Source organism: Podospora pseudopauciseta, chromosome 1 (genome assembly GCF_035222475.1).
Source record: "Podospora pseudopauciseta strain CBS 411.78 chromosome 1, whole genome shotgun sequence".
In the NCBI taxonomy this organism is placed as follows: domain Eukaryota; kingdom Fungi; phylum Ascomycota; class Sordariomycetes; order Sordariales; family Podosporaceae; genus Podospora; species Podospora pseudopauciseta.
The window spans coordinates 5,268,202-5,289,900 of NC_085892.1; the positions used below are offsets into that span (position 1 = coordinate 5,268,202).

At 52.7% G+C, this 21,699-nt stretch overlaps 11 protein-coding genes across 11 annotated transcripts; 8 read left to right on the forward strand and 3 right to left on the reverse strand.

Moving 5' to 3' along the window:
- Positions 1–417: 417 nt before the first annotated feature.
- On the forward strand, positions 418–2,079 carry EGD1 (Nascent polypeptide-associated complex subunit beta; the record flags this gene model as incomplete). Its single annotated transcript, XM_062908025.1, has 4 exons — positions 418–469; positions 651–824; positions 882–1,495; positions 1,597–2,079. The coding sequence occupies 3 exons, from the start codon at positions 418–420 to the stop codon at positions 1,109–1,111; spliced, it is 456 nt and encodes a 151-aa protein (XP_062771045.1). The 3' UTR covers positions 1,112–1,495; positions 1,597–2,079.
- Positions 1,511–2,908, reverse strand: QC763_114480 (uncharacterized protein; the record flags this gene model as incomplete). The annotated part of the gene is made up of 4 exons (XM_062908026.1): positions 1,511–2,328; positions 2,379–2,623; positions 2,680–2,710; positions 2,776–2,908. 4 exons carry the CDS (start codon positions 2,906–2,908, stop codon positions 1,511–1,513), a joined length of 1,227 nt encoding a protein of 408 aa, XP_062771046.1.
- A 211-nt stretch (positions 2,909–3,119) lies between these two features.
- RPL24 (60S ribosomal protein L24) lies at positions 3,120–4,793 on the forward strand. The gene is made up of 3 exons (XM_062908027.1): positions 3,120–3,461; positions 3,692–3,835; positions 4,007–4,793. Exons 1-3 carry the CDS (start codon positions 3,411–3,413, stop codon positions 4,283–4,285), a joined length of 474 nt encoding a protein of 157 aa, XP_062771047.1. The 5' UTR covers positions 3,120–3,410; the 3' UTR covers positions 4,286–4,793.
- A 148-nt stretch (positions 4,794–4,941) lies between these two features.
- On the reverse strand, positions 4,942–6,446 carry QC763_114500 (uncharacterized protein). The gene is made up of 2 exons (XM_062908028.1): positions 5,366–6,446; positions 4,942–5,309 (listed from the first exon to the last, which is right to left on the reverse strand). The coding sequence occupies exons 1-2, from the start codon at positions 5,687–5,689 to the stop codon at positions 5,133–5,135; spliced, it is 501 nt and encodes a 166-aa protein (XP_062771048.1). The 5' UTR covers positions 5,690–6,446; the 3' UTR covers positions 4,942–5,132.
- A 1,719-nt stretch (positions 6,447–8,165) lies between these two features.
- On the forward strand, positions 8,166–8,461 carry QC763_0016980 (uncharacterized protein; the record flags this gene model as incomplete). Its single annotated transcript, XM_062905335.1, has 2 exons — positions 8,166–8,359; positions 8,449–8,461. The coding sequence occupies 2 exons, from the start codon at positions 8,166–8,168 to the stop codon at positions 8,459–8,461; spliced, it is 207 nt and encodes a 68-aa protein (XP_062771049.1).
- An 847-nt stretch (positions 8,462–9,308) lies between these two features.
- Positions 9,309–10,837, forward strand: QC763_114510 (uncharacterized protein; the record flags this gene model as incomplete). Its single annotated transcript, XM_062908029.1, has 3 exons — positions 9,309–9,521; positions 9,575–10,659; positions 10,711–10,837. The coding sequence occupies 3 exons, from the start codon at positions 9,309–9,311 to the stop codon at positions 10,835–10,837; spliced, it is 1,425 nt and encodes a 474-aa protein (XP_062771050.1).
- A 938-nt stretch (positions 10,838–11,775) lies between these two features.
- Positions 11,776–13,734, forward strand: QC763_114520 (uncharacterized protein; the record flags this gene model as incomplete). The annotated part of the gene is made up of 2 exons (XM_062908030.1): positions 11,776–12,168; positions 12,228–13,734. 2 exons carry the CDS (start codon positions 11,776–11,778, stop codon positions 13,482–13,484), a joined length of 1,650 nt encoding a protein of 549 aa, XP_062771051.1. The 3' UTR covers positions 13,485–13,734.
- Positions 13,735–13,923: 189 nt separating this feature from the next.
- Positions 13,924–15,299, reverse strand: QC763_114530 (uncharacterized protein). Its single transcript, XM_062908031.1, has 3 exons — positions 14,702–15,299; positions 14,475–14,627; positions 13,924–14,409 (listed from the first exon to the last, which is right to left on the reverse strand). Exons 1-3 carry the CDS (start codon positions 14,878–14,880, stop codon positions 14,250–14,252), a joined length of 492 nt encoding a protein of 163 aa, XP_062771052.1. The 5' UTR covers positions 14,881–15,299; the 3' UTR covers positions 13,924–14,249.
- QC763_114540 (uncharacterized protein) lies at positions 15,018–16,144 on the forward strand (the record flags this gene model as incomplete). The annotated part of the gene is made up of 5 exons (XM_062908032.1): positions 15,018–15,322; positions 15,357–15,717; positions 15,793–15,899; positions 15,969–16,001; positions 16,083–16,144. The coding sequence occupies exons 1-5, from the start codon at positions 15,280–15,282 to the stop codon at positions 16,142–16,144; spliced, it is 606 nt and encodes a 201-aa protein (XP_062771053.1). The 5' UTR covers positions 15,018–15,279.
- Positions 16,145–17,298: 1,154 nt separating this feature from the next.
- QC763_114545 (uncharacterized protein) lies at positions 17,299–17,673 on the forward strand (the record flags this gene model as incomplete). The annotated part of the gene is made up of 1 exon (XM_062908033.1): positions 17,299–17,673. One exon carries the CDS (start codon positions 17,299–17,301, stop codon positions 17,671–17,673), a length of 375 nt encoding a protein of 124 aa, XP_062771054.1.
- A 491-nt stretch (positions 17,674–18,164) lies between these two features.
- QC763_0017040 (uncharacterized protein) lies at positions 18,165–20,879 on the forward strand (the record flags this gene model as incomplete). Its single annotated transcript, XM_062905336.1, has 2 exons — positions 18,165–19,371; positions 19,813–20,879. The coding sequence occupies 2 exons, from the start codon at positions 18,165–18,167 to the stop codon at positions 20,877–20,879; spliced, it is 2,274 nt and encodes a 757-aa protein (XP_062771055.1).
- Positions 20,880–21,699: the final 820 nt, after the last annotated feature.

Consider the following 21,699-nt stretch of genomic DNA (forward strand, 5'->3'; position numbering starts at 1 on the left):
TTGCAACCCTTCGGCTCGGTCAGCGGGTGGTGAGGGTCAGGTCAATAAGCTCAGAAGTGGGGTAAAAGTTATTGCGGGAGCGAAAAATTCGGGCAGGGCCTGGCGCACACAATTTCTCCAACCACCGACGCCGCTACGAGGATAGAGACTTTGCGAGCTTATCACGATACCCCCGGAGATTCCACGGACCCGAAAATCATCGATTGAAAGAGTACGTTCTCCTGGCTGATTTTCGAGTGGAAAATCGCCCAGAATGGCGGTGCTAGAGGGCTATCAGGGTGCATCTCTGCAGCTTTTGTGTGCCGCCCAACCCCAAAACCCTTGCCCAGACTGACTGGATCAATTATAGCTCGACATCACCGAGTCTCTTCTGACCATCTCTCGTTTTCTCCACCACCACTTTTCTTGATAGACAACATGGCGGATGTTCAGGAACGCCTCAAGAAGCTCGGTGCTTCCGCTCGTATCGGTATGTTGGATTGTCCCTCCGTCCCTCCCTCATTGTCAAAATGAGTCGTCACCCCGCACTTGGACCGATCGGCTAACCCACCTTTCCTTGACAGGGTATGTTTAGATGCGAATTCTTCCATTCTGTCGACGACAACAACAACGATGACGAACTCGATTCTAACATGTATCTGTGACGAATAGTGGCAAGGGTACTCCCCGGAGAAAGGTCAAGCGTGCGCCTGCCCGCTCCGCCGGCGATGACAAGAAGCTCCAGGCTTCCCTCAAGAAGCTCAATGTCCAGCCCATCCAGGCCATTGAGGAGGTGAACATGTTCAAGAGCGACGGTAACGTCATCCACTTCGCCGCTCCCAAGGGTCCGTCACTCCGATACCAGATAATGGGAAGGGATATGAGGTACTAACTGGCAATAGTTCATGCCGCCGTCCCCGCTAACACCTTCGCCATCTACGGCAACGGTGAGGATAAGGAGCTGACTGAGCTCGTTCCCGGGATCCTTAACCAGCTCGGCCCCGACTCTCTCGCCTCCCTCCGCAAGCTCGCCGAGAGCTACCAGAACCTGCAGAAGGGCGAGAAGGCTGACGAGGAGGATGATATCCCCGACCTCGTTGCTGGCGAGAACTTCGAGAACAAGGTCGAGTAAGATGTTGTCGATACCAAAATCTAAATACCTTACTACGAAATTCTGGTCATCCTGCCTTGTCCCCACCCCAAGTTTATGATGAGGAATAGGGAAGTGATTTTGCGCTTGCGATAATGGATGGCGGCGTCTACGGTTCTTCGTAGCATTCAGGCTCCAAACTCAAAGAAAGTTTCGGCCAAGGGAGGGATAAAATCAAAGAAATGGACATTTGACGGTCCCCCCAAACACTCGAGTTCCAATACGGCAGAAACAATGGGACTGTGTAAAGCAATAGGGTGAAGTGATGGTGGTGCCGTGTTTGGTAGTATGCCACGGAGTAGCTCACTTAGCTAGACTGGTACACGCAATAGTATCTCGCCTGAAGTTGACGAACTGGGACTCTGCGTAAGTTCTCTTAGATTATAGGCGAAACCCGCCGTCCCCTGTGTTCCTCACCCAGCCCTTCAAAGCTTCCCCTCTGACCTCCTCCTTGACCTTCCTCCTAGATTGCAACAACACACATTGCTCTTTTACCTCATCATACGTCCCTCTTTTCAGCTCTTTGAGGAGCTCCCCTTCCGGGCCATGAAGACCCTCCGCCACCTCCACAGCCAAACGCCACATCTTCATGCGGGAGACCGCACTCGCACCCTTGATATCAAATGCTTTCCGGCCCTGAAGTACTCCTCCTATTATCCCCTCTTCCACCTCCTCGTTGTAAGTCCAACAAACAGCCAGATTGGAGGGTGAGATCTTGTCACTTCTTGCCGTCACCGTCCGCTTGGAGTAGTCAAACTCATGTTGAGTTGTCTCAATTTTGAATGGTGACGTCTTGTAACCCTCAGCCCAGGTCGGGGGTTTGGTTGTAAGGCAGGACATCCTTCCCGGCGGGGAGGAGTCAAAGTCGAAGCCGTAACATCTTGTACAGCCCGTCTCTGAGTATTGCGACTCTGAGAGGACTAAGGAAGTCAAGTAGACGTTCTTGGGGGAGATGAGGAGGGAGGTGAGGGAGGATAAGAGTGAGGTGCATTGCTTGAGTGCGATTTTGTCGGAGCAGGATTTGGAGTTTGTGGGGGGTGCGTCCGGGCGGGAGGGTTTGCGGCGGACGATGCCTAGGTGGGAGAAGTAGCCTCTTCCGAGGAGTTGACCGTCTGGTTGTTCAAAAAGGAGGATTGGTGATGACCAGGGGGTTGAGTCGTGTTGGGAGGCCATGGTTAGTTCCATGGAGCTATCGCCGCCTAGGTTTGGGTTGTTAGTTGAGACGGTGAAGGGGGCAGGGGGGACGGACAGGGTGCTTCGGAGCAGTACATGTGGAGGGATACGTCTGGGCGCCAAATGAATGGTGGGAGTGATGAAGAGGAGGTCCGGCAGAGGAAGTCTGATGTGAAGGTGCTGTCTAGAGTGAGGCGTTTGCACTCATCGAGGATGAAGCGATTGAACGCGCGGAGAGCGAGGACCTCAGCGTGCCAATCGTGAATGGCTACGCCGTTGGCTTGGGGGACCTTGGAAGCTGGGAGGCATTTCATGCCGGTTCTGGGTCCGTGTTAGTGAGGCAAGGGTACGATTCGGGACCAAAGTAGAGAGCTTACGCCAGGGCTACACATTTCAGAAACGCTGGGCCTTGAGAAGAGACATGAGAATCAGATATCTGGTATAACCATAAAGAGATATGTGAATGAAGCAACCTTTGGCAACGATGCCGCTCAGGGGCACCCATTCATGAAAGCCATTGCCACGGACAGTTGGCTTCCTCTTGGCTGGGAGCTTTTTGAACTCTGAGAGAACAACATTGGCCACTTCGTCTGCTGTTACTGCCATCTCCTTTTCTCGGATTTATCAGCTTATGGGAAATTTCACGGGTCATGATGACAGTGGTAAGAATCCAGGATGATAGTTGTGTTGTGAGGTGATTTCCAAACGGGGTTAGGGTTGAAATGTACACTATGAGAAGCAGGCCATCGCAAGACAGGCACCGAGCGCTTGAATGTGAAATAATGATTCCTAGCAGAGGCTGACATACATGAATATCCTAGCGAGAGCCTTTCAACGTCCCTCCACGCGTAACCAGTTGGTCCTTCAGCTTGCTGTCGTGCTTTCACATCTCCAAGTTGGAGCCCCACTGCAGGCCAAAACACACAAAGAGAACCAGTCGTCACCCGCCAAGATTCAAAAGGCGGGTCTTACTGGTCTGTGCGCTCAACCTATCACAGTGCAGCCCTACCCGCACAACCTGCAAAGGAATTGGCAAAATCGACCTGGGAATTTGAACTTCAGAGGAAGCAACCCCGACAACGACAATCTTCGACAACCAGCCGCCAAAATGCGCACCTACGAGGATACCTTCTCCGGCGCCCGGATCTACCCTGGCAAGGTACGAAATGATTGATTCCCACGATTTCGAACGATGGCGACTTTCCCCCAGACTCCTCCGACTCGACACGGCATGATAATTGGCAAGCTGGGTACAGAGCAGACGCCATGACGCGACCGACGATACGAGGAGTTTAGGGGGGAGATAATCGTCGACTTTCCGTTTGAACGAGGTGGAAAAACTTGGAATATGAAGCACAAAGGCTAACGCTGGCTCTTTCTCTGCAACAGGGCAAGCTGTACGTCCGTGGCGACAGCAAGATCTTCCGTTTCCAAAACGGCAAATCCGAGTCCCTTTTCCTCCAACGCAAGAACCCTCGCCGCATCGCCTGGACTGTCCTCTACCGCAGACAACACAAGAAGGGTATCTCTGAGGTACGACCCCTCCATTCCCTCTCCAAGCTTCGGCTCTCCACAAGCACACACCGGTCGATCCACCTACGCTGGGATAGCTCGCGGGGATTCTATATGAATACAGGACGATGAGGACATGCAGATGGAGGATGGCTATCGAGCAAGACAACGGCATGCTGACACACATTACAGGAGGTTGCCAAGAAGCGTACTCGCCGCACCGTCAAGTCCCAGCGTGCCATCGTTGGTGCTACCCTCGATGTGATCAAGGAGCGCCGCTCCATGCGCCCCGAGGCCCGCTCTGCTGCTCGCGCTCAGGCCATTAAGGAGGCCAAGGAGAAGAAGGCTGCTTCCGCCGCCGCTAAGAAGTCTGAGAAGGCCAAGGCTGCTGCCAACGCCTCCAAGGGCCGTATCGTCGGCAAGCAGGGTGCTAAGGGTGCGCAGTCCAAGCCTGCCATCCATAGCCGTTAAGGGGTTACATCTCTGGGTTGGTTGCATTTAGGTCTGGGGTGAAGATGATATTCTATCTTGGGCAAACATAACAAGGGAGAATAGACGAATGGTAACTTCACAACCATCGCACAAAACGGTCTTGCCTGTGACCGGGGGGAAACGCGGAGTCGGTCGGTCGGTACTCGGTTTTTTCATTATGCCTGCTCTCTCAAACCTCTCCACGGGGAGGGTTCTTTACTCTTTTTTTGATGAATGGACAAGTCACAAGAAAAGCTTGTTCCTTTCTGAAAAAGCCACGGGGCCGGTTGTATGATTGGGTTCCTGCGTAACGGGTATGAAGACGATTTGCATGGGTAGCTCACAGAATGCCGACTTATGCATTGGTCTGACATGGGCCGCTTCGCGGGATATTTGAAGTGGTTTTCTGTGTGTCGTGATTTTGTTTTTCTTGTGAATACCACGGGCAGTGGTTTCCCCAGTCCCCCAGCCATGTATAAATTCCCAAACTAAAGGCTTGTTACCACGAAGCACCAGATGACTCTTGGAACATGTCGCTCAACCTTGAGCATACTTGCCGTCATGAATCTTTTATAATGTCGAGTAACTGGGTACCATCACAAGTAGATCCATAAAGACCATGAGACTATGAACCCGCAAAGCATAGGTTGAGCCGCACCGGATGGGCAATGATTGTTTTAGGGACTCTCTCATTCACGAAGGGTCATAAACTTCAGCCTGGAACATCGAAAGGGGTCTCAACATTTGAATGTGGGAATCCTTCTAAAATCTATAGTTTCAAACCCCACGGTGTTGTTCATAAAACCGACCATGTCCCTTTTTCCAATAATTGGGCTGGACAGCCACTTTAAAGTTTAGCAAGAACACCCTCGGCGCCAGTGTTCTCGATGCTGCCTCTAACAGAATCGACCTCGGCGTAGGTGACCTTGCCGTGGTCAACAACGATGGCGTATCTCAGCGTGCGATCACCCTGAGTCCAGCCGATGCTCTTGGAGAATTCCAGACCGGTGTCGGACATGAATAGCTATTTTCACCTGGTTAGCACACCCTTTCTCTCATGTCACGAGGAGGAAGACATACAATAGAATCATCCTTGACACCGTTCGCCTTGCCCCAAGCGGCCATGACCCAGTGGTCGTTGGAGGCGATGAAGATGACCTGGTCGACGCCCTTGGCCTTGAGGTCGTCCAGCTTGGCGAGGTAGGAGGTCACGTGGGAGACCTGGCAGGTTGGGGTGAAGGCGCCGGGGACGGCGACGAGGACTACTTTCTTGGAGGCGAATTCTTTGCTGGCGTCGTATTGGATGCCGATGCCGCAGGCGGTGACGTTGAGGTCGCCGGTGGGGGGGACGTAGGTAAAGGTTACGTTGGGGGGGAAGGAGTCGCCTGCTTTGAGACCGGACATTTTGATGGTTGAAAGGGGGTTGTGTTGTGAGGAGAAAACTGGATTTGGGATGGGATAGGTGAGTGGTGGTGGTTGATGTTGGGATGTTCGGGATGGTAAATAAATAGGGGAGGTGGTGGTCAACGGGGGAGACGGTGGGGGTGAGTGAATATCAAATTGGAGGGGTAGGAACGAGGTGTTGGTATGGTGGGTACGGGAGTTACAAGTTACTACTCTGTTTCTGCTACGTTCTAGAAGATGAGGATACAACTCTTCAGACGGGAGAGAGAGACATACAGTTAAGGTTACACAAAACTTTTATATATGAGCCATGGTTTGGAATTATACGCTGTTATGGCGGGAGACGGAAGTTTGCATTATGATTGACTGAGCTCGCCGGTGTCCGCTTGCCTTCGGCATGCCCCCTCCCTGCCCCGCGCAGCTGTCACACATGTTAAGTCCGGCCTGTGCTGCAGAGAAATCGGGAAATATTGCGCAATCGGTGTGGAAGATGAGCACGAGTTTCAGATGAGTGAAGATTGACACTTCCATACTCCCTGTTTGAAATGTTACTCTTCAACTCAATTTCTTGAAGGGGATATGTTGGAAAACATCAGATGAACTCCGGGTGCTCCCATACCTCTTCGGGGCGGAACCGGAGAGTTTTGATATTGAAGCCACCTAGCCCCACCGGATCTGCCGGCGAGCTTTCTATTGTGCTAACAGCCATTTCAACCATACTAAGTCGCCAAATCCCACAGCCGAAGTGATAGTACGGTATTTCATGTAATATTCTACGGTTCACAATCTACAAATATCAGTCGGTCTCGCGCAGATAGACTTTGCGGCGGGGGGCGGGCCGGGGGGCATGCGGGGTGGTGGTGACGTCAATCGCCAATTGCCGTTCTCGGCCCCGGCTCCGGCCCGGATGCTGGTCAGCGGACCACAGACAGATTGGAATCCCTTTCCACTGAATCGAGCCGGGAGTTTGTATCCTTGATTCGGCCACCTTTACATCTGTTGGCCTATAGAACATATACACTACCCATGACCTTCCGGCCTTGCGTCTTGCGTAGCCATGTCTGTTATATCATCCGTTGCCATCAAGATGGTACCTGAAGCACAATACCGCCACAGACGCTTACAAATATATATGGTAGCTTGGCAATCTTGCCTGAATGGCTAGGTAGACTGCCCTTCTATTTCCCAGGTAAGTTGATCGGGCAAGACAATGAGCTGATACCCAAAAGGCTCCTCAGATCAAACAGAAAGCGAGGTAGCGAGGGAGACCGGGCCAGTAGACTCTGGAAAGTCCTGAATCCTGGCAGTCCAAAAACCAGACCTCGACCAGCCGAAATATCGCCAAGTGACCTTTTTGTAAGCATATGATAGATCACCTAGGCTAGAATCAAAAGAGCGAGCCAAGCTGTCATATGTGGCCGTTGCGTCTAGTCCGCCACTGAAGCTGCAAGACAGAGCTGTCAAGGAATGCCCTCTAGCCACGTACAGTTAGAGAAGAGGTTCGGAAGTCAAGTAAGGGTAATTGTTGCGTTTGCCCAGAACTATCAACGTCCAACTGCATTATGCTAGTTGCTATTCATCGGTTAGGACGAAGCTGTTACTTTGGGTTCAGTGACTATGTGAGACCACAGAAGGCAAACGGAAGAGGGACTATGCTTGAACGTAGAAAGGTCTGTCTTCGAGGGATATCCTGAGGCCTCTGCAGACTTCATCGAGGCCTCAATCGGATGGCTGGACCTATTTTCAAAGGGTCCTGTTACAAAAGCAACGGCAATAGATGAGGGGCAAGCTGCCGCCCACTTCGCAAAAGGTCCAGTCAGCCGAAAAAAAGCAAGTGTTGGATACAAAAATGACAGACTTTGCTGCGGCCGAGAGAGGGTCTCGATGTTCGATACAATTGCTGCTCAGACATTCCAGTCCTGCAGCCACTATCACCCACCTGCTTCCTCTGGAAAGTAGGTGGTTGAAGCTGCGAGGGACGGGTCGACATCCGTACCAAAGCTTTGGTCTAGAGAATCTTCGTCAGGTCAATTTGCGCTGACAGATGCGGGCAGTGCTAATGAGATGGGGACGAACACGCGGGGTGGTTTCTCATCCGTAATCTCCCCAAGGCACGCAAATTCAAAATACGGTTCAAAGCTTGGTGGGAATTTTTGGAGGTCGGCGATCCACTCCAGCCACAACTGGCAGCTCAGATCTCGAGACGGGAGGATGGATCTTGCTGGCCGTTTGATCTCTTAACTCTGATTGGATCAAAACCCCACGACAAGACTTTGTGGAGCCGAACAGATTCATGATTTTCGACAGGGATGGCTCAGGCCGGAGCTTACGCTGAGAGCTTCCCCCCTGTCCAGAGACTGGGCAATCACTTCCCGAGTTGGACTGTGAAGAGTCAACTTCGACGCTTCTCGAGTGTCTCTGCAACTGAGATTTTTCTCTGCTGCATGACATTGGACCAACCAGAGTCAAAAATGCAATGCAATCACTGCATGAGAACGGGACGAGGCACGAGACAAGCGTCCTGTCAAGTCGGAACGAAACCACGATTTTCCTCTCCATCACAAGACTTCCTTGTCTGCATCATCTGCCAGCATCGCGAAGACCATCGGCCGTCATTTTCTCAGTGTTGCACCAATACTCTTGGCATCTAATCTTTCCAGCCTCGGGTTCGTATGTAAGAACCCAGCAAGAGCCAGCACGACTCCATACCAGTTGGCCATCCTTGACTTACACTAGGGACTGAGAACTTCTCACTCAAGAGAGAGCACTTGAGACACATTCAAGTCGAGACCAAAGTCGGCTCAGCCGTGTTCAATACAAGCCTCCTCTATTGTCTAAGATATCAGCCGGGACTCGGCAGAGATGACCGGAGGCCCAGACAAGGCTCTCGATATGATTCTCAGGTTCCAATCGGGCGGGTTTCCAGGACGGAAACTGATCTTGACGTTGGTGTTTCATCCAATCACGATAGGAGTCTGTGTGTTGATCACATCCGATTCGGGACATCCAAGGTCGAGGCCCGCCAAATTGCTTTTTTCCATCCTATCTCGCAACCTCTCCGGCCCCTGTCCATGATATCTTGTCCCTGGTGGCGTTTCCCTCCATCTAACCTCCGAGTCTCCCTCAATTCACCTCGAGCTAGCATTATGAAGACCAATGGGCATCCAGAGTCGATACGGGAAGCCCCGCGGTGAATTGGAAACACTTGCAGCTGTCCTTGTGAAAGCCACTTAGCAATGCCCACCAACCAAGACGGAAGCAAGAAGTATCATCCCCTGCTTTTGCAGCATGTTGAGAGGGGATTAGAATGACGGAGTCGAGTGAATCAGAGTATATGAGCAGGCCCCCGTCCGCACTCAAACCCTCTTACTCTGTAACCAGCGCTCTATCAGCAAGTCACTAGAGCACCTTTCCACCCCTTGTCTTGCCCCTTCCCAGTTGACGTTATTGTCCACAACTGACTCACTCCTTGGAAGCTCACATTGACCTTGTTGATCTGCCCCAAGGTCGAAGGTGTCAAGGCCTACCCAAGTTGTTGAAGACGCTCATTCTTTCTCCTCCCTGTTTACTTCACCATTTGTTCCAGGTTCACACGCCTTGGTTGCTACATTCGTTCAACATGGCAATCATAAACCTGTTACCCTTGAACTATCGGCGGCCAGCCTTGGTCGAAAGACCAGCAACAAGCGCCAGTCAAGTTTCGACACAGCAGTCTGAAGAGGGATCTGTCAATCAAGGTGACACATCCTTGAAGTCGATCAGGTCGGGCAGCTCAGGAGGTATCCCGCCGCCTCTCAGCTTTGATCGTATCATCGAAGGGGGCACCTGCCCTGTAAGATTCTTCAATTACGGCCCTTCAGACATCTGCTAACATGAAGTCCTCAGCCTTGTACCGTTCGTGACTTCATGAACTATCTCATCTACGTCGAGCGCTCTGCCGAAAACCTCCAATTTTTCCTATGGTACCGCGACTTTGAGAAGCGCTTCAACGAAGCTCAAACAGCGGACCTCACCCTCGCACCAGAATGGACCCTGGCGATGGAGGAAGAAGCCGTTGCCCGTATCAAGAAGGAGCAGGCGGAGAAGGCCCGCGTCAAGCCCCCCAAGTCTGTCAGCCCAGCCGTGGCTGAAATCTTCAAGGGCACCGACTTTGAGAAGCCCATCCAGAAGCCCTCCGTGGCCACCACCATTGCCACGACCCCCATAAGCCCGCTGGCAGCAAGCAACGGTGGGGATCCGTTTGGTACCCCCCCTCGCACCCCCTCAGACCGTGGTCATCACTACCCTAATTCAAACACAGCGACAACCTACAACACTGCCGCCAACGAAGCCTTTGCGCTGGCTGGGCTCAAGGCCCCATTCACGGTTCAACCGTTCAGGGTCGAGTTGAACAGGATCATCGTGACGTATATCATGTCCGGCAGCCCAAGGCAACTCAACCTTTCTGACCGGGAGCAAAAGGCTGTGCTGCAAGCTCTTTGCTTCACCACTCATCCCTCTGCGCTGAGGGTGGTGGTCAGGAGCGTAGAGTCCACTCTTCGTCAGCAAGCCCACCCCAACTTCATCCGCTGGTCGATTTGCAATGGCAACCCTGTCAGAGTAACATTCGCCCGCTGCCTTGGAGTAGGCACTATCGCTCTGAGCACCATCGCCGCCATCATCCTCACTTTGTCATCTGCCCCTAGAGGCTTCAGGGCGCTGCCAGCAATAGGGTGGGTGATTGGCGTTGCAACACTCGTAGCAGCATACAAGGGAATGTGCGTGGTCTTGCATGGCCTCCATCACAGACACGTGAGGCCATGGGAGCTGTTTGCTGTTGACGGGGAGGACCATCAGCAGAACGAGAAGGAACAGGATGTGAGGAGTGAAAAGAGTCTGGAGACTGGGAGCAACAGTTTTGAGAATGAGCCGTGGGTGGTCAAGTATGAGAAAAGGAATTTGATCAGGAAGATTTTTGATAGGGAGGTTTGGTGAGTACTACTACTAAGGGGTGGGTAGGGACCGGACTAACATGCGTACAGGATTCAGGAACCGGCGCTCAGACAGATCCAGGACACCATTTTTGTGCAGAGCTTGCTGTTTGCGTTTATTTGCGCGGGGGGGTTGACGGCGATTTTTGTGCCGCTTCCAGGTGGGAATCTGTTTTGAATACGATGATGCGCAGTCGTATAAGCAAGGGGATTGGGGTATGTCTGGGGAAAACACGGAGTATGTATGACTTGTAACACTATCAACTCGGACCTCGAAAAAGCACAAGCGGTCTGGGAAAGCTGGGGAATCTGGGGGTTTGGCTTTATATGGTATCGGGGATATGGGTCCCAGGTTCAAAAATGACGTGACGTGGCGACGGGTATGATTGTGTCTGTAGCTAGCATAAAGCCGGTTTCGAACTTTGGTCTTGGCTTGGGAAATTCAACAACAGTGAGCAAAACAAGACGCAAAGTCCCAACTCAACCGAGAGCTCGGAGACGGAGCCATTCTTAGCCCCAACGGCGACCTCGATGAATTTGGAGTTGGGGACAGAGCGGTGCTGCGGTGCTGCGGTGCTGTCAGACGAATGCTGCAGACGACCGAGGCTCCCGACGGCCGAACAATGCCTCGGGGCTGGCTCGTACAGCTGGAAATGTTGTGGCGCGAACCGAGTCGTTTGTCAGATGATAGCACCAGACTTTCTTTCTCAATGGGAGAATGGATGGAGGGGTTGGCTTGGCGGCGTTAAAACAGTGGCCAGAACTCGGCATTTTTCTCCTTTGGGGGCGTGACCTCGGGCGAATGGGCAGGCAATGCGGGCGCGGGAAGGGAGGGGGCGCGCCTTATCGATAACCCGACTTTCTGGCTTTTGAGCCGTGGGACCGGACCACTGCGGGCGCTGCAGGCTCAAAACTCGCCAGGATGAGCGTGCGGGATGAGTTCTACGAAGTAATTCTGAGCATTCCGGAAAATAAAAAGGTTGAGCGCTCTACAGCGCGAATAAAAACTCCGCTTCCGATGGCCCCTTTCATTGACACGTTGATGCCTCCCTGAACTCACCTTCCCATCGCTGTTTCAATTCTCCTGATGGGAGAGCACCCCCCGACCACCGAACCATGCCGAACGATATCTACCAGGCCGATGCCCCGCTGCTTTCCGGAGACGTGAAGGCGGCCGTGGGCGAAGAGGCCCGGGAGCACGGAGCACACGCCCCGACCGATGGCAACATCCTCTCATCGCTTGTCATCCCGAACGAAGTTCCTCCTGTCCACGGCCGTCGCGAAAGGTCCGGCACCGTCTGCATTGCCGAAATCGACGAGACGCTGAGCCATCCTGGCTCGGTGCGCATCAACGTCAAGGGCGCATTCATCGTCGACCAGGACAGCAGCACCCCGACGCACTCCGATGACGGCCGGAGCGGATCCCCCGGCCGGTCGCCAGTCCGGCACGAGACCCAGGATATTCGGCTGCCGAACCACACTGCCGTCGTGAGCCATATCGCCATTGATGTAGGCTCTGCGACCCCTGAAATTCACAATGATGTCATCTTGCTGATTGGTCGTTCCAGATTGGTGGTTCCCTTGCCAAGCTTGTCTACTTCTCCCGAGAGGCTCACTCGACCGAACCGGGCGGACGGCTCAACTTCCAGAGTTTTGAGACGGATCATATAGATGATTGCCTCGAGTTTATGCGCAAGCTGAAGCGCAGGTACCAGCGGGCCAACGGGGCCAACAGCCCACCGGCGTCTGAACTCTGTGTCATGGCGACAGGAGGCGGCGCCTACAAGTTCTACGACAAGATCCGAGAGGTGCTCGGCGTCGATGTCTTGAGGGAAGATGAAATGGAATGCCTGATCATTGGCCTTGATTTCTTCATCAACGAGATCCCACGTGAGGTCTTCACCTACTCGGAAGAACATCCCATGCAGTTCGTGGAGCCAGGAGACAATGTATACCCATACCTCCTTGTCAACATTGGTTCTGGCGTATCATTCCTCAAAGTTTCCGGACCCCGGGAATATGAGCGTGTTGGCGGTACTTCACTAGGAGGTGGCACTCTATGGGGTCTCCTGAGTCTCCTTACCGGTGCGCGCACATTCGACGAAATGCTGGACCTTGCCTCTGAAGGTGATAACAGCAACGTGGACATGCTCGTCGGCGACATCTACGGCACCGACTACGGCAAGATTGGCCTGAAGAGCACCACCATTGCCAGCTCGTTTGGTAAAGTCTTCCGCAAGAAGCGGCAAGCCGAGACCGAAGCCGAAGACAGCGGCGGCCTTGCTCACAAGGATCAACTCCACCATCGCCAACAACAACCCCGTACCCACAATGGCGTGCACACCCCACCACTTCTAGACGAAGACGTGGAACAGCCCGAGCCGCAACTATCAGACTTCATGTCCAAAGACCCCAGCCGCCCCTTTTCGTCAGCCGACATCTCCAGGTCACTGCTGTACGCTATCAGCAACAACATTGGCCAGATCGCCTACCTCCAAAGCCAGATCCACGGGCTGTCTCACATTTACTTTGGCGGCTCATTCATCCGCGGCCACCCCCAAACGATGAACACCCTCAGCTACGCCATCAAGTTCTGGAGCAAGGGGGCCAAGCAGGCCTACTTCTTGCGCCATGAGGGCTACCTCGGTGCTGTGGGTGCGTTCCTCAAGAGACAGCCCCGGAACTGGGGTAGAAGGGGATCGTTTGAGGAGGCCGCGCTGGAGCTCAGAATGCGGGCGCGGACGAGAAGTGTGGATTCTATCCCCGAGGAGGTAATATCCTCTGTGGATGATAAGCTCAGTGGAGGCGAGGAAGTTGCTGCTTGATGATGGAAAGTCTTTTTCTGTTGTTGTGCGGAGCATTAAAACATTTTGACAAGCTGGGCGTTTTGGGGGTTTGGTTGTTTGACGAGCGTATACTTGTTGTACTACTGCTTTTTGTAATGGTGTTTCTTCTTTGGGACGACGGCGACGGTGGCACAGACCTGATTCTTTTTCTTCCTCTCCTTCTCCTTCTTGCTGAGGCCACAGGCGATACCTGCCTGGAAGGGGGTTGTTCTTGGATGTAAGATTCTTGTCTTTTTTTTGGGGGGGGGGGGTTGGGGTTGTGAAGAGTGGCAACCCGTTTTTAGAGAGATACCTTATTCGTGTAGTAGCTTCGTTGTTTATCACCTTTTTGGATGTTGATACCAAGAAGAAACAGAAAGGCATATTTACAATTTTTTCACCATGAATCTTCTTTGAGTGATGTGTCGCCGAATCAATCAGTCATCCATCAAAAAAGTCAAATGTAAATTGCAAGTTCAGTATAAACTCCATTCCCCCTACCGTGCTTCCCTTTTCCGCTTTTCCCTCCGTTCTTTCTCGCCCACCACCGACCAACCAACCACACACCACCATCTTCCACGTTTTATGGGTAATTGTACAGATACAATTTCCTCACATCTTCCTCCCACGCCGAAAAAATGAACAAAGAGACCATCGTTTGTTACACACACACACTTGCTATTAGTGCACGCGTTTTCACACTGCCCCCCATACAACCAAAAGCTTCTCCATATCCCCCTCCTGCAGCACGCCTCGCTCCTTCCTCTATGAAGACTTGTGCTTAATAGCCTCCTTGGCCTCCTTGACCGCCTCCTTGGCCTCGCCGACCTCCTCCGCGAGCTTCTTCTGGGCCTGGTGGTGGAGGAAGATGCGGCTGCACTGGATCACGCCGACGCATCCGAGGAAAAAGTTGACTGCGGCGAGGCTGAATATGGGTGCATGTTAGCGTTTTGCGGGTATAGGGAAAGGGAGGGGGGGAGGAAAGCTTACAGGTAGTTCTTGGGCTTGATGATCAAGCACCATCTCGTCCAGATGATGCCGGTGGTCGTGAGGGCGGCGTTTTGGGTCAGGGAGAGGGACTCGGCGGGGCGGGCAAAGTCTGAGATGCCGACGAGGACGAGGCCCCATTTCATCATTGGTGCCCTGGCGGGGAGAGAGGATGTATTAGTGACTGATTTGGATCGCGGGGGGGAAGTTGATTTCGGGGGCAAACATACCAAAAGTGCACAGTCTTGGGACCCTTCTCGCTCTTCCAGAACTGCTGCATCCATGACTCTGGCGCGGCATTGGCCGTGGACTCGGTAGACTGGAAGCGGCGGGTGGTCTTGGAGGCGTTTTGCTGGAAGAAGGTGCGGGCGCGGAAGGCTGGGCGGGAGGCGCGGAAGATGGTGGACATTTTGACGACGGTATTGCTAATTGCGCAAACAATCAACGGAGGTGAGGTCGGGGGTGGGAAAGGTGCTCGTCGTCAGGGGTGGTGATGACGGGGGTTGGGAAGTATTAAGGTTCGGTGGGGTCGGGAGGTCGTCGGGGGACGGAATCAATTCAAAGAGGTGTAGGATGTGGACTCCGGTCACCGGCGGGCGGGAGAGATGGAATTTATTTTGAACCCAGGGATTTTTCTTATGTCAGTTGTTAGTTAAGGAAAATCTACGATGGATTGGAGGCAAGACAAGTTGACATATGGGGAGCACGGACTGGACGTAATAGGACGAAGAGAGATAATTCAATCCCTCGTGACTCTTGCCCAAAGACAGCTTCGCAAGTTGAACCTCCGGTGGTGAGCTGGACAGCGATGCGAACAAGGCTCTCGCTGGCAGTCGGCCAACGCGCCGTGGGTCCGTTGGGGAATCCGGGGATAAGTTTCTGGCTGGCCTCTCTTGTTTAGTCCGTGCACCACTCAGGCTTTGTGCAACCACCCCTCGAAGTTATGCACACTGTTTTATGCAGCGCAGGAAGTTAAGAGGTGCAGCGTTGCAAACAACTTGCGCCAGCAGCAAGAGCTCCATTTTGAATCAATCGAGCCTCCACGACCCGCGAAAGCCCACTTGCTTGTTGCCCTGGGGCCGGACAGCAAACGACAACAACAAAACGAACCAATCGAGCGACTAGTTTCCCTTCCGTTTTCATATACAGAGCATATCAAGATGTCGGGCAGATACGCTTTCGCCAAGGGCCTCAAGGAGGTTCGCTTCCTCTTCTGCCAGACTGGTGAGCACAGCGCTGCTACTCGGTATGTTTGCGCCTCCGGACTGCATTGGCAGTCCCTTAAGTACAGGATATTGATTAACGATTGTTGTTGGTGTAGGTCCTTCCTTAGCCGCGCATACCCAATCATGAAGAAGAACAACCCATCGACACCCATCATGCTCCGCGAGGCCCAGGGCACACTCCCCAAGATCTATGCGAGATATGGTCCGTTTTCAACACCAAGGAGTTTGTCGAGAATTGCGATATAAGAAAGAATACTGACATACTGGGCAGGACTTGGTCAGGAGAAGAGCCAGTCATTAGAAGGTATGGTCTACATTTGAGGGTGGTGGGAGGCGGTTGGAAGGAGGACTAAGGGTGACTCGTGCTAATATTACTCTGGTATAGGACTTTCCGACAAGCAGATCGAGGATGCCGTCACACAGCTCGTCAAGAACGAGACTTCATAAACGACTGGAACAGAGACAGCAACTAGACGACGGCCCGGGCAAGCTGGCAAGAGGGATGGGACGACATGTTTATAATGCCGCGAGGTTGTAAATATACCTTCTGGAGACCACACCTGTGTCCATTTCTTCAGGCGCTCCCGGCCATGTGGTTGTGCCGTTTGGAAATCTGTCTATCTCGAAAATTGAATAGATCGCGACTGATGGATGCCTAAGGACTATGGGTTGGGTGTTGCAGATCCATGGCAACCGCTTCAACTCAAATCGAAACTGCTTATACGTTACACGTACAGCATGTTCGTTCGGTGCCCGGGCTTTGTATTCTATTTGGATGCTGGTCACAAAAAAAAGAGAGATCCTCGTCGGTTCTCAGCTTCAGGGCTCTTTTAGATGCCTAAGCAGAAAGGGAATTTCTGGGCCTTCGAAAGCTTCGGGCTTCTGCAAGGGAGAAGCATCATTTTCCAAGCTAAATCATCCCCCTTTCGGCCTCCTCGGCCCCGTTTTCCCCTTGTTGCTGTCACAAGCTTAAGCGGTGCGGGGCTGTGTAGGCCAAAAAGTGTGTGTAACTGCGTGAAACCAAAGAGACACCGAGAATCATACAAGCTTTCAACGACCACATGTTTGGCCAATTAGACTATCAACAACCACAAACAACGTCAATTCGACCTCACCCATTGGCATTGCGGTCTTTTACAACCAGCAATGACAGGGCTATGAGGACGGATGATAGCGGGGATGCGCAGCCAAGCGCTCTGTTGCTCCGACCAACCCACAGTCAGCATCGCCTAGCAAGGCCAGCCGCTAAAGACATTGACCCTTTTGAGTTCGCCACTACTGCCTGTTGAACGACTTTGTTAAATCATGCGGCAATCCTCGCAGATCGAAACATCAGAAATGGTGATATACCTTGCCTTCTGCATGGGGAAGTTGTCCCAGACGCTCCACAAGCAGCAGTTCGGGAATCAACTCTTGGGATCCCGGCGCAAGGATTTACACTTTTTGTTTGTTGAAAGCGGGCCGCTGAGGAGGCTTGGACCGGACATATAACTTAACCCCCCCTCCGGTCTGGTTTGGTCTGATCTGATCTGGCCTGAAGTTTTTTTACTTCAACTGTTTACCAAACTGTTTCCCTATTCTTGGACAAACTTCTCGCTTTCATGGCCAAAATGTTCAGACACAGACGCTCCATGGGCAAGCTCACCGAGCACCCGTCGATGTACTCATCACTCCTCGATCCGAGCTCTGAGCACAGCTCTGATGGTGCTGCTTCACCCAGCTCACCCAACTCCTCAAACCGACCGCTTCGGGGAAGAGCCAAATCCTCGCTTTTGGATTATCAGTCACGAAATTGGATCTCAGCTGTCGAACACCAAGGAGAAAAACCCCCACCCCGGAAACTTGTTAAAGACATGAACGGATCTGGGCGCCCCTCCTTCTCTCAGTCGCTCTCAGACAGCGATGGTGAGAAGGAGAAGGGGCTCATGAGACGCCAAATCGCCAGGCTCAAAAGCTTTTACAAGAGAGAGAAATGAGCTCGACCGCCTTCTTGTCCAGGCTTTCTTGCCGGCAAGAAGGTCTTCACAGAAGGTGGGGGATGGCAATTCGAGATTACGATAACCCCGCGATCCCCGCCATCATGGATCCATATTCGAATACCCCACCACCAAGTCTTTGCTGGTCACATTTCTCCCTTGTTTTATGGCAACATTTGAAATTGAAGTACGAATCTTTTTTAGTATAGGATATCATACCTCATAGCGATACTCTCGACGCCGTTGGCTTTCTCCGCCTCTTGTACGGCCGCCTTTGACGAGTCCCTGGCCAAGACGGCCCCGCTTTCCGGCTCGCAACATTGGCTTACAGATATCAAACCCGGCTGCCCGAATTCGTCTCGCCAATCTTCGGGCACAAATCTTCAAGTCAAGACACTTCCAGGTAATCTTGGTCTTGGGTTTTGATCGACGGAACCACACGCCTCTCAGATATACGGACAGCCAATCTTCAAACTCAGCACCTTATTCCGATGCCAGTGTGGGCGCCAAACATTCGTCCTCCAGGGGCTGGCTCCTACCTCGCCCTGGGTGTGGCACTCGGTTTAACAACAGGCTTGACACTCAACGCACTTAGGCAGCTGAAGGGCTCCAGGAAACCTCTACTCATCAGGTCACCCCGTGAGACACAGTTGTCGAAACTTTCAAGAGAGGAAATCGATGCGTTGCCCTATCCCCCAGACGCATTGCCAGGGGGCCGGGACGTTGAGACACCATACGGCATCATCAAAGTATTCGAATGGGGCCCTGAAGATGGAGAAAAGGTTCTCCTGCTGCATGGCATCAGCACGCCTTGTTTAGCACTGGGAAACCTCGGGCAGGAGTTGGTCAGAATGGGATATCGTGTTATGATATTCGACTTCTTTGGGCGTGGCTACTCGGATACTCCAACCGACCTCCCTTATGACATTCGCCTATACACAACTCAGATACTCCTCGCTCTTGCCTCGTCGAACGTGGCGTGGGCTGGGAATGACGGATTCCATTTGATTGGATATTCTCTGGGAGGAGGGATTGCTGTCCCGTTCGCCAAAGACTTCCCCCACATGGTCCGGTCTGTTGTCCTTATCGCTGGTGGAGGACTGATTCGGCCCGAACATGTCAGCTGGAGGAGCAGATTACTGTACTCGACGGGGATATTCCCAGAATGGGCGCTCGAGTTTCTAGTTCGGAGACGCCTCATGCCAAAACGACGAGAAGCTATGACGGAAACAAGGATGTCTACTCAGGTGGTGGACAGACCTAAGATCAAGCACAAAAACAGTGATGCCAACGGCGGAGATGGTTGGGACTGCGCCACTCTGTTGGCACATCGACCAGGCCATACAGTGTCGTCCGTTATGGAATGGCAGCTTCACCAACACAGGGGGTTCATTCCGGCTTTCATGAGTAGCATCCGTCATGCACCCATTTACAATCAACACAAGGACTGGATAGCTTTGGGGCGGCTCCTGGCCGAACGGAGGAAAGAGGCGGGCTGGGTGGACACAAGCTTGCCTGGCCTTAAGGGGGGAAGCATTCTTTTAGTACTTGGAGCCATGGACCCCGTTGTTTCGAAGGAGGAGTTGATTCATGACGCTACGGCTGTGCTGGGTGAGGATGGGTTCGAGGCTGTGGTTTTGAATAGCGGGCATGAATTGGTTATGACCAATGCGATTGAAGTTGCCAATACTGTTGCTGGTTTTTGGCTGCGGCTACCTGGTACAGAATAGGATGTAGATATACTTTGGGAATAACGAATACAAAGAAGTTAGATAGCATAGACAAATGATGCAATGAGATGCCATGAACTTTTCTCTCAACACTTTGCTGAGCTGTTTTCCCTTGCTATCTGTCTACGAATCGCTATATTGCAGCACCACCACTGATTTCAGCTACACATGGAGGCCCTAGAGCTCAGCTACACCGCCCTAACCAGCGAAGACTCCAGGCAAACCCCACTAAACAGACCCCCACATTTTCTACCGTCCCAGATCTGCAAGGCTGAAAGTCTGCATTGAAATTTCGCGACCTCATCTTCCAGGCGACTTTCACCAAGCTCAAACAACACCACAATTGTACAATACTTCGCCGGCACATAAAATAAACAGGACATCTACAACCAACAGAACATGGCAACAGCTTCACCAGCCCCATCCGGGCCCCAGCCCTCCCTCACCTTTACCCGCCCCGTCTTCGCCAAGCTCTCCCCCCACCCATACCTCCTTCGCACTCTTTCCCCCGACTCCCCAGACCAGCAGCCCACCCGCAACAACGGCCGCGCGCCGCACCAGTCACGCCCGATCCAGATCAATACCTCCTCTCTATCCCAAGCTCATGGCTCTTCTCTCGTCCGAACAGGCGACACGACCGTCATCTGCGGCGTCCGAGGCGAGCTCCTCCCCGTGACGGCCATTCCCCAATTCCGACCTCACAACGGGACGCTCTACGATCAAGACGAGGGCGATGAGGCAAGGGCGAGGAAAGAACTCAAGGATTACGATCTGTTAGTCCCCAATATTGAGCTGGCAACAGGGTGCGCGCCGCAGTTCTTGCCGGGTGTGCCGCCTACGACGTTGGCGCAGACGGTGAGCACGAGGGTGTACAGTCTTTTGCACGGGGCTGGGGTGGTGGACGGGCGGGGGTTGAGGGTGTGGTTCACGCCGGAGAGTAAGAAGGAGGAAGGGGATATGGAAGTTGAAGGGGAGGAGGAGCGGGAGGAGCAGAAGCCGCAGGTGGTGGCGTATTGGGTGCTGTATATTGATTTGCTCTTTGTCAGCTTTGACGGGAACCCGTTTGATGCTGCTTGGGCGGCGGTTTTGGCTGCGCTGAAGGATACGAAGCTTCCCATGGCGAGGTGGGATCCTGATAGGGAGATGGTTGTTTGCCGGAAGGGGCAGGATACGAGGTTGAATGTCAGGGGACTGCCGGTGGCTTGTTCGGCGGCGGTGTTTTTGGAGAAGGAGCATGGTGAGGTGGGAAGGGGGGAGCGAAATAGGCATTGGATTTTGTTGGATCCGGATCGGAGCGAGGAGGAGCTGTGCAAGGAGGTTGTTACTGTTGTTGTGGATTGCTCGGACGGGGGGGAGACGAGGGTGAGGAGTATTGAGAAGCAGGGTGGGACGGTGATTGGGAGGGAGTTGATTAGGGGGTTTGTTGGGGTTGCGGAGGGGAGGTGGAGGGAGGTGAAGGAGGCGATGGGGAATTAGGAGATTGTGGAGATGGTTATTTGGAAAGATGAGGATGATGACAGAGTAGAAGGGATGGAAAAATTGATACCCACAAGATGGTTTACATGAGCTTTGAAGCGATGTTTTCCATTTGTCTTTCGTATGTGGTTTAGTTGTGTGATACTCTTTGAGAGGCCATTTCAAACTGCAGTGACGGTGACATTTGAAAACGGGAAGAAGCATGAAGTAAATGTCACAATCTGTCTTGTCTAGGGAAACCTATATCCCATCCAAAATAAAGCCCAGGCGCTAACCGCCAGCGACATATCTCGACCTTGAGAATTGTCGGGTAATTGGAAAGGCAGCGTAGACCCTGAATCCAAGTCAAGAAGTCTTGATAGCTTTGGAGCTGAAATCCATAACCCTGCTCAAGAATCTAATCGATGTATACTTTCAAGGGCAGCCATCAGAAGGGGTCAAACAGCGAGGGCTCGTCATCAAATAACAGCAAACTGAGCAGCATGGAAAAATGTGTCTACACTTTCGACCCACTCTTACAGATGAATTCCAGAGCAGGAGATACAGGGAGACATTTGATCTGCCGCTCAACATGAGAGTTCCTAATGAAAGCAACTCCACCGTACCACAATGCTGTTGAGGGCAGACATCACCGTCGGTTGTTGAGCGTTAGTGAGAAAAAAGAGAAAGTTTCTACTCGAGCCAAAACTTTCAGTGTTTTCCTGCAGTCGCTCGCATGATCCGTGCATAAGTTCAGGTGGGGCTCGGGCCGAACATTTGCCGACCCTGAGGCCCCACCAACGTGAACAAGGTTACGCCAATCCACCCGCTCGAACTTCAT